Genomic DNA, 17,513 nt, shown 5'->3' with positions numbered 1-17,513 from the left:
GAGAAAACAATATTATTTAACTAATAAACAGGGAAAAGCGTTAGTTATATAGGCTACCATTTTGTAATTTTATTTTGTACTATCAACGTCGACCTGGTTTTCCTTACCGAAAACACTTGCCAGTTTACAAAATTTTAATAAACCCCTCATATATAAATATTCACGACATATATTATGTTATAAGGATAATGTACGCTTTGAGAGATGGCTTCTTCTGATTATGAGAAAAAGTATTATATAAGTCGCGTTAAGATGTTATTTTCTAATTTAATATCTTTATCTTTATCTTTATCAAGTAGGTTTTTCTATATATAACGGCATTTCTTTATAAAGTAATACTGGCCACCACACAAATTTTTCAATTCATCAGAAACTAGAAAAAAATTGAAAAGTACAGAAATTTTTGTTATGTCACATTTTTTACTGTGATATTATTTTTTTTTATATTTTTCCAAATTTCGTTTTTAGTAATTATAAATAATGTTTGGGCGGCCGTCTACTGAGTGGTAAATATTTTTTATTATTAAAATATTAAATATCCGTGTCTTTGTTCTATTTAATAATCAAAGATCACAAGTCATAGTAATATGACTCCAACGAGACGTAGACTATGGTTAGATTCTTAAAAGGTCATTTATTATAATTTTCTCAGTTTTCACTAAAACATATAAGCTGAATAGAATTTTTCATGGTAGTTTCATATTTATGGGGTAATATGAGTCCAGAAAAACTGTTCTTTCTAGTCAAGATATCCATTCTTAATAGTAGACACGCTAGATTAGCAATCGTCAACTAAAAATGTGTCGCCCTCAAAGTTGCTAAATGTTAACTGTTTATTCTTTTTACCGCTCTTCTATTCTAGAGTAGTGTGTCGTTGGCAACGCTACAGGACCGGATATTAATCATCCTATAACGTAACTATCATAGGTGATGGTGGGAGGCTGCAGCGGCGGTATGGAGGCCGACGAGCAGAAGAAGCTGAATGACGACCTGGTGGTGTTCATGAGGAAACGGAGCGAAACGGAGGCTCCTCGATACACAGCCAGGCTCAAGACTTACGTGGACTTTCAGCAGAAGTAACCTCCGAATTTACTTTTAATTGAACTATTGATGTTGAACTTATTGTGAGCTATTTCGATAACTGATGTTAACACGTTACCAGTTAAGTGATTTGAAAATAATATTAGACACAAAATATTAGTTCCTACAACTTGGTATAATCTTCTTGGTCTTAGTCTTAATGGTATACTCTATAGATATAATCTTCCTAAAGTAACTATGGATAGTAACCAAGAAGAGACTATTCAAAGAAAATCATGAAAATTTTTGTATTATTAAGCACTAGTCCTTGCCTTTGCAACGGACGGTATTTGAATTATCTGAGCTCTGAGAGCTGAATTTCTTTTCATACAGATTCGTGCTGTGTATGCATAGAAAATTTAGATTTTGGGCCACTTAAATCATTCTATAAGATGAATATTTTATTTATTTACTGTAAACGTGTTAACAGATAATTCTATTTGAAATTTGTGGCACTTTAGCTAGATTTTTTTCTTTTTTCGAAATGTATGTTGTTAGTTTATGTAGAGTCTTATTCGAAAAGATTTTACTAAATTTTAATAAGCTTATTATCGAATTAAATTTACCACCCATTAAATAAAATCAAAAGTGCGAGTAATTTCTTTTGCTATTACAAAACCATTAGGCGTCGCCGAGCGGCAGCCGCACGTCGCCACACTGAATATGCCCACGCCCACGACAGGCATGTCGCAGCAAAGAAGAAACCTAATAATGATAACGAGCTGCAAAGAGACAGGTCCGCGGAAAATAAGTATGTGTCATCTTTGCAATAACCTCTATAAATAATAGTAATATGATTTGATTTTAGAGTTTTTTTTCTGATTGCCAGTTTGATTGTTAAATGTAAATATTATGTAAGGTCCGCCCTATAAATACTGTTACAAATAAATATAACCACAATATTTGTTTTAAGTTTGTAATCCGTCATTTATATATGGTTGTTTGTAGCTTTTTTTTTGCGCCAAACATAGTATTAAATATTTAGTCATATTAAAATGAGAGTGGTGTGATAAATTAACCGAGTCTTTGATTGCACTATATATAGAAGGTATGGAGCCAGATCCAAATCCTTATACACAGGGAGTATTAGTGAAATGTTGTTTTACGGAGTCAATGACAGGTATGACGAGGCTTCCTCTGTTTGTGACAGAAAAAGATCTGAACGTACCTACACGTAATGTCCGCACAAAAAGTGAGCCAAACAGTAGCGTAGAGAATTAAAAGAAATGCTGTTAGAAAAGAAAAATAATGTATCTAGATTGATGGCTTATATTTAAAGATACCCTAGGACTTGCAGCCTGTAAGAGACGCACTAGTTGCTCACTTCTAAACGACAATTTAAAAAATAATAGTGGTAAAAGCAAAAAACTACTAAAGCGATGAGAAGTGGGTGTTCAAAAAGAAATTGTCTACGTGATGAAAAAATTTATACAATTGAGCAACATTTTGACAAACAAAATTGTCTCATTTATTCTGGAAGGCCTAAAAAACCTTCCCGATTAGTCAATAACAGAGTACAACAGTGGCATTCTCCGGCTGTAGTGATGTTAGTAAGCAAGGAGTAAATGAGAAAATTGTTTCAAAAAAGGTATCAAGACATCGTCACAAGTTTAGCGACATACAATTCTTGACTAGGCAGTTAAGTCCCTTACAATACCATTAACCAGGACAGGTCAACAGCTCAGTAAACCAAGAAGGGTCGTAACAGCAAAACTTGCCACGTGGTCATAAAGCTTGATCTACCAATCTTGCTTAGATACGTTAGATCCAGACTTCATCGGGGCTCCAGTGAACGAGGATCGTAGGGTAGGCTTAATCCAGTCCTGATCTTAATCTACTGAATTCTTTTTTAAGGTAATTTGAAAGAGGCTTGTTCTAAAAGATATGTTAATTTGGAGTCTCTAAGCCAATCCTTACGACTGGCGTGCAGAATTTTTCCATACAAAGATTACGTGCTGTTATTTATATATGGGTTAAAAATCTAAAGGATAGTATATAGATGGTTAGTCAATGGAGACCTAAGAATGTTGTTTTTATTTGTAACAATATTTATGGAAAGACCAACTGTATGCAATGAAATCTCATTATCATGAATCCATAGATGTAATGTTTATAATATTCCTGTCCAGTGACAATAGAGCTATCGAGGATGATCGTTTAAGTAAAAGGTTCGTGAGCTATATGTTATTTAAGTTGTTGAATTCTTCAAATGTAGTAATAGTCTCATCACAGTATTGTCTTAGTCGCATTCTGCTCAAACTATTTTTCTGTTTCGTCATACATTTTCATTTCATATTTCTTTTATAAATTTTTTATGTTTGTTATTCTACTTTTAAAATTTTCACGTTCACGTCTAGGATAGTTTCACCATTTATAGAAAAGTGAGACGAATATTCTTCAAATCGCAGTAGATCGCCAATGGTACTTCATTAAAGGAGGTTAATTAAAGGAAGAAGTTGCAAAAAAGTATTTAGTTTTGGAAACTGTTTTTGAAATCCACATAATCCCATTTTCCTGTCTCCCAAATGTCATTATCCCAAAAGAAAACTGTCCGATTGAATTTAATTCTCTTACATTTAAAAATATCTATAACAAGCCAAAAACTTTTTTCAAACCGGGACTGATTTTCTTAAACGTAAAATTATTCATAATTAACTGAATTTCCACAAAAAAACTTCTTTCGGTTATCGAAAGTATGCTTATCTTAAAATATTGAAGACAACGACAATATTTTTCAACATCCAAAACATGACAATATTGCAAAAAATTTGTTTTGTCTTTGGAAGACCACCCTCTCGGCTGGGGGGGGGGGGGTTGCTATATATTCTCATCTCACACTTCTGCCATTATTTTTCCAACATTTTTCCAAACTTTCATAATAAGTTACTATCGTCCAGTCATTTCATCCATCCCTCCCTAAATTTAATACCTTCATATGAAAATTGGTGTATATTTGATTTTTAATCAAATATGATGTAATATAAATTTTAGGCGAGGTGGAGAAAAGTTAACTCATCGACCGCGTTCATTGTCACGATCCGAAGAGCCGGTTGACGCCTGCAGGAGACGTCGCCGCCGGTCCTGTCGAGTGAGTATTGCCAAGTTTCTGTTAAATTAGTCTTTACGTTACCTAGGAAACTGTTCCCAGAAATGGTCGAAGTCCTAAGGACATCCACTAATTACTTTAACTCAAAATAAAGGGATAGTTGTACAGTTATACACTTATAGTCATATTGAAAAAAAAATTAAAGCCATTTAACCGTTACCCCTAGAAATCTTAAAGATGTTAGAGCCTAGCTGTGGTAGGTTACTACAGTTCGAACAAGAGCTGGCTCGACCGGGGAAGTACCACCCTCACACAGAAGATCGGCGTGAAGTAGCTTTTAATGGCTGCGTTTCGTGCATGGAATCGAGGGAGACCCGATGAAACGGTTCACCACTGGCCGCCCGTTGGTACTTAGGGGACCTGAACCTAGACTGTCCCTATCTAGGAGGCTGTCCCACCGCTAATGACAAAAGCCCGTTGTCAAAACCCCCGTGTTAATTGTGCCGGAGTGGGAGACCGGAGTGGAACCCAGTTTGCAACCGTGGGTTCCGTACCGCATGCCAGCGACACACAACACTCCACCCTCAATTCAGACTATGGGCAATGTTCTTTGACAGAATGGTTGATGGGCAATCAGCATCCTTCCATCATTCCCATTTCCTGAATGAAAATTGTCACAAAAAAAGAATTAAGATTTTAACAGTAGTACCCCTTTAAGGTTTTGGTAAGTGTGTAGAGGACTTTTGCAACATAAGGGGTATATATTCAAATCTTAATACCGTCCATCACCACCTAGAGACGGCCAAGTCGGCCTTGTTATTTCTGACGGAGATCAGCTAGGCCGACTGCTCGTTTGCCCCTTTGTGAAATTAAAAAGAAAAAAAATTTGTCTTTAGTAATTTCACATAAGGGTTTAGCCGAGTTCTCAAGGGTTTGGTTAACCAAATCTGACTAATTATGGCCACCGTAGGGCCCGCTCAGAGGTAGAGCGGGCATACCGCCGGCAGTGCTGACGTAGCCCGAGCTTGCAAGATCTAACAGCACCGTCACGTAGGCGATGAGGTACGCAAAGGAGTTTTAGTGGGTTCAAGTCCCACATCCAGCTCCCTTCTCCTACATGGAGTGAATTCGACGAAGTTTCCCCCCGTAAAAAAAGGCTCATTGAGAGTAAAGGGTCCAAATTATAGGATAAATCTCACGCGATCATTCCCATCAAGTTAATCTGGACTCGTGAGGCATGTTTGGTATCTGTTGGTAGTCCTGGTAATGTAAATGTATCTCCAGCGCCGCCGCCGCAGCTGCCGCCGCCGCCGCCGCAGCTGCCGCCGCCGGCGCCGCCGCAGCTGCAGCCGTCGCCGCCGCAGACGCAGCTGCCGCCGCCGCCGCAGACGCTGCCGCCGCCGCCGCTAGATGGCCCTACTTGTCACTGTCTAAATTATTCACATGTTTTTATAATTGTTGTTTCGCTATAACTCTTTGGTGTCATACATTTCCATGTTTTGCTGTCATCCGTTTCATTTGATTTGGGGACTTAAATAAAAACCTGTTTTAATAAAGCATTTTAATTCTATTTATTTACAAGTGAGCAAAGTTGTAGGAACGGTCGTAATCGGTTATCCGTGAACCATAATTTTGTCCAGATTCTTCCTCCGTATATCTGGGACTGTGACCTCTTTATGTGGTCTGCCGACCGGTAGGAGCAGTTCGAGCCGTTCGTTGGAAGGCCTAGAGAGCAGTTCCCTCAGACGTGCGTTACAATTTAAAGGGGTAGATGTCAAGGCAACGAGACCGCAGTACTGTTGAGAAAGGTTATCGACTTGGGTTCAAGAGGTGCTGTCTCGTTTTAGGTCAAACTAACATTAATGGATATAATTCATCTTTTCGCACTAAAATTATCTTTTAAATGACTAGATTTCGCCCACAACCTTGCTTGTATAAATAGTTGGATATGCCTGTCACTTTAAATTTAGGAATAAGTTATACTTCTGTACGAGTATTTCTATTTTAATGAGCAGTTCATGAAAATACGTTTTTTGTGATGGAACCATAAATATGATGTTGAATAATCGCATACGTTTGATCTTTATCAGAAAATGAGTCTCGTTAAAATCCACTTAACCTGTTCGAGACACGTATTAATGTCATAAATGCGGAATAAGCAAATTTTATGTAGTTAATTTAAAACCTGAGAATTAAATCTTTAGTATATGAGTAGGTTCTTAAAAGCAAATTCGTTTTCGTTAAAACAAGAGTTTACCTGGATAGCAGCCAAAAGAAATCCAGCGGCAATTGCCACACTAATTTCATTATAATAGTGCATTCTTTTCTTTCCATCTGATCTCCACGAATACGTCTGCCGGAAAACCAGTATTAGAGCTGGAGCTTCAGAAATATATGGTTTTTGATGGTTCGTGGCAAAAGGTTTCAAATCTGTCACCCATTGTCTGGACATTCTTCTGTTATAGTTTTCTTCTTCTTCTTCTTCTACTATGTCACGTATCGCTGCTTTTATATTGGGGTCCTGAACTACTACGAAAGTCCAAGGTTCTGTGTGAGCACCGGAGGGGGCAGTTCCTTGAAATTTATAAAAAGAAATGGCTTATTCAAAAAAAACAACCTACTGAAAAAACGTTTTCTTAGCTATAAATATTTTATGAGGGCACTGTAAAAATACTCTTTTATTCCTTTACGGTGTGGCCACAGCCACGAGCGGCGTGGGTTGCGGCGCGGTTTGCGACGCGGTAAGCGGTGAGCGGCAAAAACAAATGGTAGACAACCTATGAAGTATGCCACAGCTCCCGGCGACTCGGACAGCGGCGCAGATAGACACGCACCGCACGCGGCGGCGACGAGCTGCGCGGTGCGCGAGTGAAACAAATGTACTAGCGAGTATCGTGGCGGCCGCAGCTCAGAGCGGCGCGCGGCGGCATCGGTGGATATGTTCAGGCATCGCGCGACCAAAACAAATTATTTTGTTTCTACCGCGCGTTGTAGCTGTGACATACCACCGCAAATCACACCGCCCACCGCGACTCTCGTCGCACCTTGCCCCGCGCCGCTCTTGGCTGTGGCCACACGTTTATATTGATAACATGTTTAAAATGTTAGAAAAAATATGTAATTTTAGTAACTTCTTGGTATATACAATTTTTATTAAAATATAAATATTTTATATTTAAATGTATTAAATGTAACATTATTTGTAAAGTAAATTTTTGAAGTGATATAATGACCTTAGTAATGTGTCCTAGGGCTTATGTTGGCATATTTTGACATGACTCTAACTTTATTTAAATATCAACCATTTTAGTATTATTTTATTAAAAAATCCAAGTATTAAGAAATTTAAATTTGTATTTTAATTCGTAATGAAAAAATCAAAATGCTTGACGGGTGTGTTATGACAAAGAAAATTTTTGTGTATCCGGTAGTAGCGTGTGCAATGTTGATATATGTTTATCTGGAAGTCACTTCGAGGCTGAGCAACAGTCCCATTATAATACCATATAACAATGAAAAAATACCTACTAAAATTCAAGCGAAGCTTGCAAAGAAGGACATCGACTATATACTGCATTTAAAAAAGGTAATTAATGACGCCAATCGGAAACAGAGCACCGAAGATGATGAAATGGATTTGGATTTTAGCTTCATAATAGTGATACAAGTGTATAGAGGACTAAATAATCTCAACCATTTGGTGGATGGTCTCAAGCAAGCCAAAGGTATCGGTACCGCGTTGCTGTTATTCTCTCATAGCTTCTACAGCAAGGATATCAACCGAGTGGTGCGGAATATAAGCTTTGCGAGGGTCCTGCAAATATATTACCCGTATAGCGTACAGTTACATCCTTTCGTGTTTCCCGGATATGATCAGAAGACATGCGACGAAGTCATGAGTTGTCGCAAATCAGATAGGAAGGCTTTGGTGATTCAACATAAGCACCACTGGTGGTGGTCGGCCAGTTTTGTCTTTGACCGAGTATTTGCTACAAGAAATTACAACGGTACCATACTTTTTCTTGAGGAAAATCAATATGTTACTTCGGATTTTATATACATTTTCCGAATTCTTGACGGATTGTTGAGGTCATCGAACCTACATTGTGATATTATAAGTCTGGGCAACGGTAAATCAAAATCATCCAGCTACCGACTCATTAACTCTTCAATTCTTCTAAAACCTTGGGATACAAAAGAAACACTCGGTATCGCCTTTAACAAAGATACTTGGAAGACAGTGAAAAATTTATCTGAGCACTTCTGTCGCTACAATGACAACCGATGGTCTAAATCTCTAATACATTTGTCAACTAAGACATCACTGGGGAAGTTTTACGCCTTATCAATAGAAGGTTCGAGAGTCTTCCGTTTAAATAAATGCAAGGACCACAAAACTTGCAATGAAACCAAAAATAATGAAATTCTCCTCAACTTCGTCCGCAAGATTCGAAACAAACTGTTTCCCTTCAAAATGCATATCGTGAAAAGCAACAGCGTTGAAGAAGTAGGGGAGGGCAATGGCGGCTGGACCGATGTGAGGGATCATGAACTATGTCTTTTTATTAGTAATCTTAGAAATGTAACTCCCTGACCTTTTTTATTATGATTGTTTACTTAAATAATGCTATTTATTCATATTATAATTTAACTGTACTTTTACTCAGCATAGTGTAGTGTGGACAATGTAGATCCGAAGTTCACCAGGGCCACTGTTTGGATAAAAGGTACCCTTTGTGTTATTTAGATAATAATTCATTTCTAGTTTAATGTGTTTCAAAAAAATAACAGAAAAAAGGTAAACAACATGATTTGAAGTATGTATGAACCTAAAATCGATTACCAGGAAGAGGTAATAAATATGTTGGGGTACATAAAAAATATTGTATATTTACCTGCTGTTTTAACAATGTTATCCAAAACTTCTTGGGGTATGGGCTCAGTACTGAAACGTCTGACTGTTCTTCGCTGAGCCATCAGCTCGTAGTAATCTCTGGATCTTTGCAGGACCTCCTCGGACGATCGTTGTAGAGGTCTGTATGGAATATGAGGAGTGTCTTCCGAAATAGCCGGTACCAGGCAGTCTTGATCGTCTTCATCATCGGGATACTCCATTACTAGAAAAAAATATTCACTGTGAAAATAAAAAAAGAGGGCAAAATCAAAGACAGTCCTAGTAAAGAGGTCCATTATTTTTAACATTACGATTATTATTGTTTGTATCGACTTTTTATTTGCTTCTAAAAGATATTTATCTATTCACGCGTGTATGTTAAAAATAGCGACCGGCGACATTGTTGTTTATACAAATGTAAATATTGACTTCGATGAATAAATAATTAGTAAGAATGCAACTGGCGTCGTCAGCACTTAGTACTTTAAATTGTTAGAAAGCTTGTTTCGCAGACATTGAAATTCCACCGGACTGTACTGTTCATAGAATTTTAAGTACTCTTTACGAAATGTATACGTAACTTATCTTTTATTGATAAACTATTGATGGACAAGGCAGCGACAGTTGTGTCCTCGCTTCATTGTGCCTACTGGGAATTTACACATTTAATTGATCAGTATATTTTTCTCCAAATCAATGAAGAGATCGTTATCTACCACAAAAAATATTTTATGCTTTCTCTCCTTTTTATTGTGTTTGTTGCGTTATTTGATATAATAATATTTTGGGTTCAATTAAAAAACATTAATAGGAAACTTACTTACTTTACTTGTTGCTTTACTAACTTTAATAAAAATATTTTTTTCGGATACAAGGCGCTTTTTATTATTTTATATTTACGTGATCTAGACTTTTCCGTTCCTTTACAGTTTACGAGATGAAGGTGAGAGCTGTAAAGGAACAAGCTTAGTTTTATTTTAATATGTACACTTGAAAATCTTAGATATCATTATTGCTAACTTAACATCTCTGGTTTTTATAACCTATTATAAATATTTGGGAATAAAGCTAAAATAAATATTAAATACTGAAATCTCCCTTTTAAGGAGAGTAAATTTACATACATACGTCCTAGATTCAGGGGCTCTAGAATTTAACCATCATATATGTACATATATTATTCGCCAGTGGCGTGCACAGATTTGGTGTAGGGTAGGCAGAATATGTTTCAAAAAAAATACAAATTTCCATCTTAATTTCCTCCTCTAAAACATTGATAATATTCACGAATAAAATTACAGCAGTCCGATCAGAACAAACGGCTACGCATTAATAAATCTTTCAGCTACCTCTGAGCCACGAAGGTGTCATTACGATCTGTTCATCACCGCTTTATGAAAATTATTTAACTCAGAATATCCAGTGGAGATCCAAACAATCTTATTATTATTATTTGAAAGCAACAAACAAGGAAAAAAATATTTGTGTGTACACAACCCGCTATCTGATTATAACTATCATAATACTTTTTAAATAAATAAAATGAGTAACATACTTTTTTTTTTAGTTATATCTAAACAAGTCTCACACCTTCCCTTTGTGATTATTTTAATTCTATCATCAAACGACAACATTGAAAATGTACTCGTAATTAATTTCGTTAAACACACACCAGTACAGAGCTCACAGCTATAATTTTCCATAATTTGTTAATAAATTCAGTAAGTAGCTCATTAAAACTTATTCACTTGCGCTTAGAAAGACAGTAACGACAAAATGGCGAAAAAAATATTTAAACGGTATACCGACAAATAAAAAAAAAAAGGTGTGTGTGCGATTCACACACGATAGAAGTGAAACTTCAGTAAATCGAGAAAAGAATGAGATGAATATATATAACAAGGGTAGGAAAGGGTAGGATAGTTACAAAGTTTATTCGTTTAAAAATGAAAGTATTTTGATTAATTTTAAAAGATATTTTATCCAACATATGTTACATAATTTATTGAAAATGTATATAAAATTAATTTTAATTTTAAAACTCATTTTAAAATGATGATTATTTTCAAATATCGTTATTTTATTATATGTACACATTTAAAAATTATCCACATTTTATTTTAAAACTAAATTATTATTTTTTTTAATATCATTTTAATTTTCAATTTTCTTACAATTTATTTAACAATTCAAAAATATTCATACGTCTTAAAATTGTTTTTGTTTCCTATAAATCTAAATGATAAATCATTTTGTTAATTTAAGAATTATTAAATATAAGTTTAAATTAAATTAAATATTTTAAATCATGAATTATAAATTAGAAAACGGGAGTGGGGACGCTACGAAGTATGGAACAAAGAGGAGAGACCGATAATATAAAATAGTATGTATATTTCTGTCTCATTCTTTACCGGCTTCATTCTACACATTTTTGTATTTGTCTCTTACCTGTCGTTTTTTCCGTTGCATCAGGTTTGAAATCACAACGATTCTAAAGAAGTTTCATTTCAAAAGTCCCTTATAAAATTTAATTTGACAATCAACTCAGTTTCTAAGATGTTTAAAACGAGTAGGATTAAGGAAGCAGTTCTCAAACCCTTACACATGCATAGTGTTTGCACGCACACATACAAATGTAGTGCATACAACACGACATTTGTAGATCGCCCTTGAGATTGTTTGTATGGAATATGCATATGCACCGAGTAGTTGTGCATACGGCCTTTTGACTGAGAAGCGGCGCTAGCAGCGGCCTTTCGAAAATGACAGTTTTTAAGTGGATAGATAGATGGTTTTAGCAAATCGTGAAGCAAACGACATATTAAATGTCTGTAAACATGCGTATTGCGTAATGTATTGTAAAGTATGTAAGTGAGAATTACACAATATAGGTTTAGTAGTTGTACGTGTAGGGTAAGCAGTGCTTATTTGCATCTACAGTGTGCACGCCACTGTCCTAGAGAAGATATCGCATTCAAACCTATTTCTTCTTTATTTTGATAAGAAACAAACTTACTCTTTCAACGACAATAATATTTAGTACATCTATTTAATATAATAAGGGTTATTATATATTCTTTAAGACATAACCATTACAATACATTTTCATTTAGATCATTGTTATCTCAGTTGCAGATGTCTTTAGCGTCTTGAATCATGACTCACTGCCGGTTTCAATACAAACATCCGAATTGTAATCGTGGTGATCACATCAATATATGATACAAATGGACAACAAATTTGCATTATTAAAAAGCAATTCAGTAATGTTTCCGGAGCCTTAATATTGTTTGCGTCCGCTTAGTTTTAATTTTCATTTAAAAATATTTTTAATAAAAAACACAGTTCTATTTAAGTTAAAACGAGTCTCAGCTATAGACGAGTCGGCTTTCTCCTATGAGGGAAGATCTGACATGTTCCACAGCATGGTAGTTTTTGATCTCAATCTGCTCTTATTTGTAATTTTTAATATCTGCCACATTATAACTAGCTGTTCTTCATATAATTTAAGCATTGTGTCATCAGAGGCAGGTATGTGGGTGTGGGTTTTAGTTACTATTCATTTGTTTATCGACTTTTTAAATTATTTATATATAGGCTTAATCGATTTAGATGTTTAACATATTATTCGACTCTCGGTTACTCTACAGCCGTCAGCAACATTGATCAGGGGATGAGATAAAAGATTCTGTGAAGTAAGCAACACGAGAATTGTAGCACTATTCGTATATTTTCTCATGAAAATCTCAGAGATTAGTATGTCGAGAGAACTTTCAGCTTGTTTCTTGTTGAATTCGATAGATGGGTTGTATGAGTGATGTATTAGGTGTTTGCTAAATGTTGTTTTGCAGCGATAACGTTATAGTTGTTGACTGTTTTTTTCATCGCCATGTCGATAGAAGGAACTCGGAAACCGAGTTCAAGCAATACTGTTCACGAGCTCGGGTGCAACGAACTGGCGCGTCTTATAATAATCACTTGGAGTCATAGGAATCAGAATTATAATCAAGTTGATATTTTCATTTTTTTTAAATTCGTTAATCATTTTAATTAATTGGATATTTTATTTATATTTTTCTTTATTAATTTCTCTACTTGTGTTTTTGCATCGATATTTGTGTTAGTACATCACAATCTGGAAGCTTTGTTAGGATGACGCAAAAATTACACACGAATTAATATAATAAGAGTTAAAAAACTAACCAATGTTAAAAATATAAAATAAAAATGAACCGAACCGAAAGTAACTTACTAAGTGCTTCGTAACTATTTAAAGTAAGAAAGCGAATGAAACACGAGACACTATCACAGAAAAAAACTGAATGGGCGGTGTGATAGCGGAATATATGCTGAGTTTGGACGAATTATAGGAAGTGAACTTGTTTACGACAAACACATTACATGTTGACTTACTGTATGGCTAATAAATATAATATAACTAAAAAAATTGTTATTTAAGTACGAAGGTTGTTATAAACGCGAAACATATAAACATAGAACAGTGACCCTCACTCCGTTGAACTACCACCGGGACGGGTGAGCTAGAACATTCCTGATACCACACAAAAAATGGGATGGCATTGCTATCCTAACATCGATGCTCGAGGCATCATGTAGTCTTTGGCATAGGTTATAGCTTATACGTTATGGTACTCTTATTTTTATTTTTATTCTTTCTAGACGTAACACACAGCCCAGATACCTCACACGACTGGAGAAATTCAAATAGAAAATCCTTCTTAGAGCGACTCGTGTAATGTCTACTGTGTTAGAAAAAAAAACATTTTGGATTAGAGAAAAATTGAAACATTAATTCTAATAAACTACATATATCTGTGATGTAAATTTCTTAATGAAAATATATTTCTTAGCGTTCCGCAACCATGGGGTAAAACAGGATAATATTACTAAGACTCCGCCGTCCGCTTGTCATCAGGCTGTGTATAAAGAGTAGATACTTGGTCATTTCGCGGATGGTGTACGTGCGTGGCCGCTATAACAACACACACTAAAGAAATAAAAAATATTATTACAGCAGCTTCTATACAACAGATACGTGTTGGGGTCTTTTTGTATACTATCCGTCTTGCACTCAGAGTTGCAAAATGTAAATAATCGACTGTATCAAAAGAAAAGAAATCATCGGAATTGTGAGGAATTCTTTAAGATGAACACAAAAAGGTAACTAAGGTACTCGTTCAAACAAAATATTTTTTTTTCTACACTATTTTTTGTAACAATTAAGATAATTATTTCATTGGAATGTCAAAGCAATAAAAGCATCATCCGGATGTAGACATTTTACAATGTTTTTATTAAATAACAAAGAGATAATAATTAATTTAAAAAACAAATAACAGTTCGTGTTTCATGCGTATGAGTAATGCACAACGTCCCTACGACGCACAACTTATCACATACCTCATTAAACATGTTGACACTTTTATCAACACAGTTCAAATATTTAGGGGCCCTTTTTTCACTACTTAAATGTCATAGTTTTAATATAAATTCGTATGAATGGTATCTCACATAAATTTTACGTTCAGAGTGTACTGAATGTAACGATACTTTGAAGTGCGCGTATTCTGCTCGTACGTTTCATGTTTATTGGATTGGACTGGAAACTTTTGATTACTTTTGATCTGACTGTTCCGAAACCATAATTCTATTTTTAGGAAAACACGTAAAAACAGTTACTCAGTCTTAATATTAGTTTTATAAATAAAAAAATATAATAGAAATGCTTTCATTTTATTATTCCATTCGCTGTTACAAAACTGTGAACCTTTAATAAAACAACAAACAATAAAAAGCTTTTGAGTGCTATACAGCATTGACCGCAATCCAGGAGTACCCCACATCCCACCACCAAATGCTTGGCAGTTCCAACTGCCTTCCCACAGATATAGCATGTTTTTTCGGTATCTTTACCCCATCTTACTAAATTACTCTGACCTAGGAGTCTTATTCACATAAATTGTTATGTAAAAATATATAAGGATCCATATATATACATATATATATATGTTTAACATAGTCACCTTTTATACAGACTTTATATTGTGAAGTAGTTATTATAATGGAATAATTTTCATTCAACCTCTTGTATTAATTTGTAAAATATGGCATAAATTTTTTATATAGCAATAAAAATATTTTATTATATTAATTGATTCCGCCAATCATATTTTTCTTCGCACAAATTGTTGAAATTATTGTTTTGTCCTGAATTATAATCCGATATAGTTATTTTTATTCTGCTGACCTTTTAACTACTCCGATTATGTTAAGTGGGTTAAACGATAAGATTTTAGTGGCGAGAAAAAAATATCATTTCCGTCAATATAACGTGTCTTGTAAACAACAATAGAGTGAATGGAGTATTAAATGTGTACTTAAAATAATGTTTCGCTAGTATGGATAAAACATCACTAGCGAATTCTAGCTACGATGGTTATTGTTGAATAAGATACTGTATATTCTATTAAAAATATATCTGTCTATTATCAGAACGAAGTCGCGGGCAAGAGTTAATCGTTTATGAAAAAAATTCTCCTGAGTTGATCTCTGTTTTCCTGTTGACCGTTATGTCTGGATTCCGGTGGAACTAGTTAACCTCATTACTAGCTTACTCATTTGTACCTAACACATGTTCGCATCCTCACCTATATACAGAACGTTTGTAGTTTTTCTTACTTCGAACTTCATTTCATACTGTTAAGTACGGAGACTTATGAATGAAAAACTTCAAACGTTCTGTATATGATGGTAAAAGTTTATCAGTACGCTTACTCCTAGTTGGCATCCTCACGTATATACGGAGCGTGAAAAGTTTTTCGTGTACAAGTACACACATTATAGTATTAAATTAGACGCTTTGTATCTAGTGTGACGGTGCCTACTTGTGTTAAGCATGTTAGCATTTGTTATTGAACTCATAGTCGGTCTATAAAGAGTGTATAAATAGACAGATATCACGCACAGACAGACAGACAACACAGCAACCGAGAATGTAGATGTGACGTGCCTTTTTAATACATAGATAGTTTACAAATAACCTTTATATATTTACAAAATTTTAAATTTTCATAATGTTATTATAATATATTATTTTCTAATAATATAGCACCTTTAACATAAATGCCCTTCGAAGATATGGAAATATATTATTTTTATAAATAGCAAACGTTTCGTTACTAAGAAGGCATCAATGTTCCACAAACCTTTTCCACCGTCCCTAGCGAATCTCTTTTCGGCGCCAACTCTATTTTGATGCACTTCCAATCTATTCTTATGGAACATTGTAAAAACTACGAAGAACACTATCATAATTGTATAGATTATAAAACAGTTGCTCTCCAACGTCCAGACTATTAACGATACAGTATTCATGATCGATTCTCTAAACGCCGGTCACTCACAAACAGCACGCGACGACCATCCCCGCACGCGATCCTTTATTGACTAAAGACTAAAGGCAAAACTTTGTTGTAAATTGTAATGTATGTAGTTTATAATTCACAGACACACATGTTTTGCGGTAACATTATCATCACGTCCCACAATTATCAGCGCTATGCTCACGGAATAAGGAACATTTTTTATAAAATTCTTTTACATGTATGTGCATGATCGTTGTGTTACTTGTAATCTTTCGCAGTGCGTGCTTACGCGACCTTCAGTCTGCATCGCAGACAACGAAAAAAGAGACCTAAATTCCATGTACGTATGCATTTTATTGAAATTGCATTAACGATAAGAATATTTTTATCAGTGAGGACGATTTTTAATACATCCTACTTTGTGTGAGATTGTTTTAATGATTAAATTAATAATAGTGGTTAAAAAAAGTTCCGGTGAAACAAGGAAATACATAAGCTTAAAAAAATGTATTTCTACAAAATTAAATATTTGTTTAAGACGTTTTCAATCACATTATACACAAAACTACATTACTTATGAGTTATTATTTCATTATCTTTGCATCATCGTATTCGTTCCACTGAAAGTTCGTCATTTTCTGATACAGGAGGAGGTGAGAGATAAATTAGGTAATAGAAAAATTATGTTTAAAATATTTACTTTTAATAGATCTCGGGTATTTCTTTGCTATATTATATAATTAATTTTGTTGATGTCCCAGGAAGTGTAAAGTTGCTTTTTTCTTAATTCATTACAAGTGAATTTATTCACGTGAGCAGTTACGGAATTATTGAAGAAGTCCTTCGATGAGCGTACCTGCTATTTATGAAAATTCAGGAGTCCTAGTCACCTACAAGTTGGCCTACTTTTATATATTGTTTACATACATATAGCACTTTGTCCAATTAAATTAAGGATCTACTTTGATTATAAAAATATTATTATCTTTTTTGAAGGTTCAAAATTAATCGTCTATATGAATGGAAAAATCTTTTCCAATTGCCACGGTTACCATTGAATAGATGTCTTTTTGCTTTTTCAATGTTCGAATACTTAGAACTAGCT

The 17,513-nt window shown here is 34.7% G+C and overlaps 3 protein-coding genes across 5 annotated transcripts; 2 read left to right on the top strand and 1 right to left on the bottom strand.

The window, feature by feature from the left end:
• The first annotated feature begins 373 nt into the window (after positions 1 to 373).
• Positions 374 to 5,685, top strand: LOC116769065 (protamine-like). 2 transcript variants are annotated; one of them, XM_061529228.1, is made up of 6 exons: positions 374 to 506; positions 928 to 1,076; positions 1,706 to 1,831; positions 3,210 to 3,248; positions 4,072 to 4,168; positions 5,411 to 5,685. In XM_061529228.1, the coding sequence occupies exons 2-6, from the start codon at positions 931 to 933 to the stop codon at positions 5,534 to 5,536; spliced, it is 534 nt and encodes a 177-aa protein (XP_061385212.1). In that variant the 5' UTR covers positions 374 to 506; positions 928 to 930; the 3' UTR covers positions 5,537 to 5,685. The 2 variants fall into 2 exon arrangements, with proteins under 2 accessions (XP_061385212.1, XP_061385219.1); XM_061529235.1 differs by lacking the exon at positions 3,210 to 3,248.
• On the bottom strand, positions 5,673 to 16,502 carry LOC116769172 (iodotyrosine deiodinase). Of its 2 annotated transcripts, none has more exons than XM_032660199.2 (4): positions 16,250 to 16,502; positions 9,022 to 9,243; positions 6,384 to 6,700; positions 5,673 to 5,922 (listed from the first exon to the last, which is right to left on the bottom strand). In XM_032660199.2, the coding sequence occupies exons 1-4, from the start codon at positions 16,416 to 16,418 to the stop codon at positions 5,740 to 5,742; spliced, it is 891 nt and encodes a 296-aa protein (XP_032516090.1). In that variant the 5' UTR covers positions 16,419 to 16,502; the 3' UTR covers positions 5,673 to 5,739. The 2 variants fall into 2 exon arrangements, with proteins under 2 accessions (XP_032516090.1, XP_032516091.1); XM_032660200.2 differs by having other exon boundaries at positions 9,022 to 9,260; positions 16,250 to 16,385.
• On the top strand, positions 7,432 to 8,838 carry LOC133320563 (alpha-1,6-mannosyl-glycoprotein 2-beta-N-acetylglucosaminyltransferase-like). The gene has a single exon (XM_061529210.1). It carries the CDS (start codon positions 7,509 to 7,511, stop codon positions 8,718 to 8,720), a length of 1,212 nt encoding a protein of 403 aa, XP_061385194.1. The 5' UTR covers positions 7,432 to 7,508; the 3' UTR covers positions 8,721 to 8,838.
• Positions 16,503 to 17,513: the final 1,011 nt, after the last annotated feature.

Source organism: Danaus plexippus, chromosome 5 (assembly GCF_018135715.1).
Source record: "Danaus plexippus chromosome 5, MEX_DaPlex, whole genome shotgun sequence".
In the NCBI taxonomy this organism is placed as follows: domain Eukaryota; kingdom Metazoa; phylum Arthropoda; class Insecta; order Lepidoptera; family Nymphalidae; genus Danaus; species Danaus plexippus.
The sequence above is the reverse complement of the archived record's forward strand: the minus strand, read 5'-3'. Positions and strand labels throughout refer to the sequence as shown.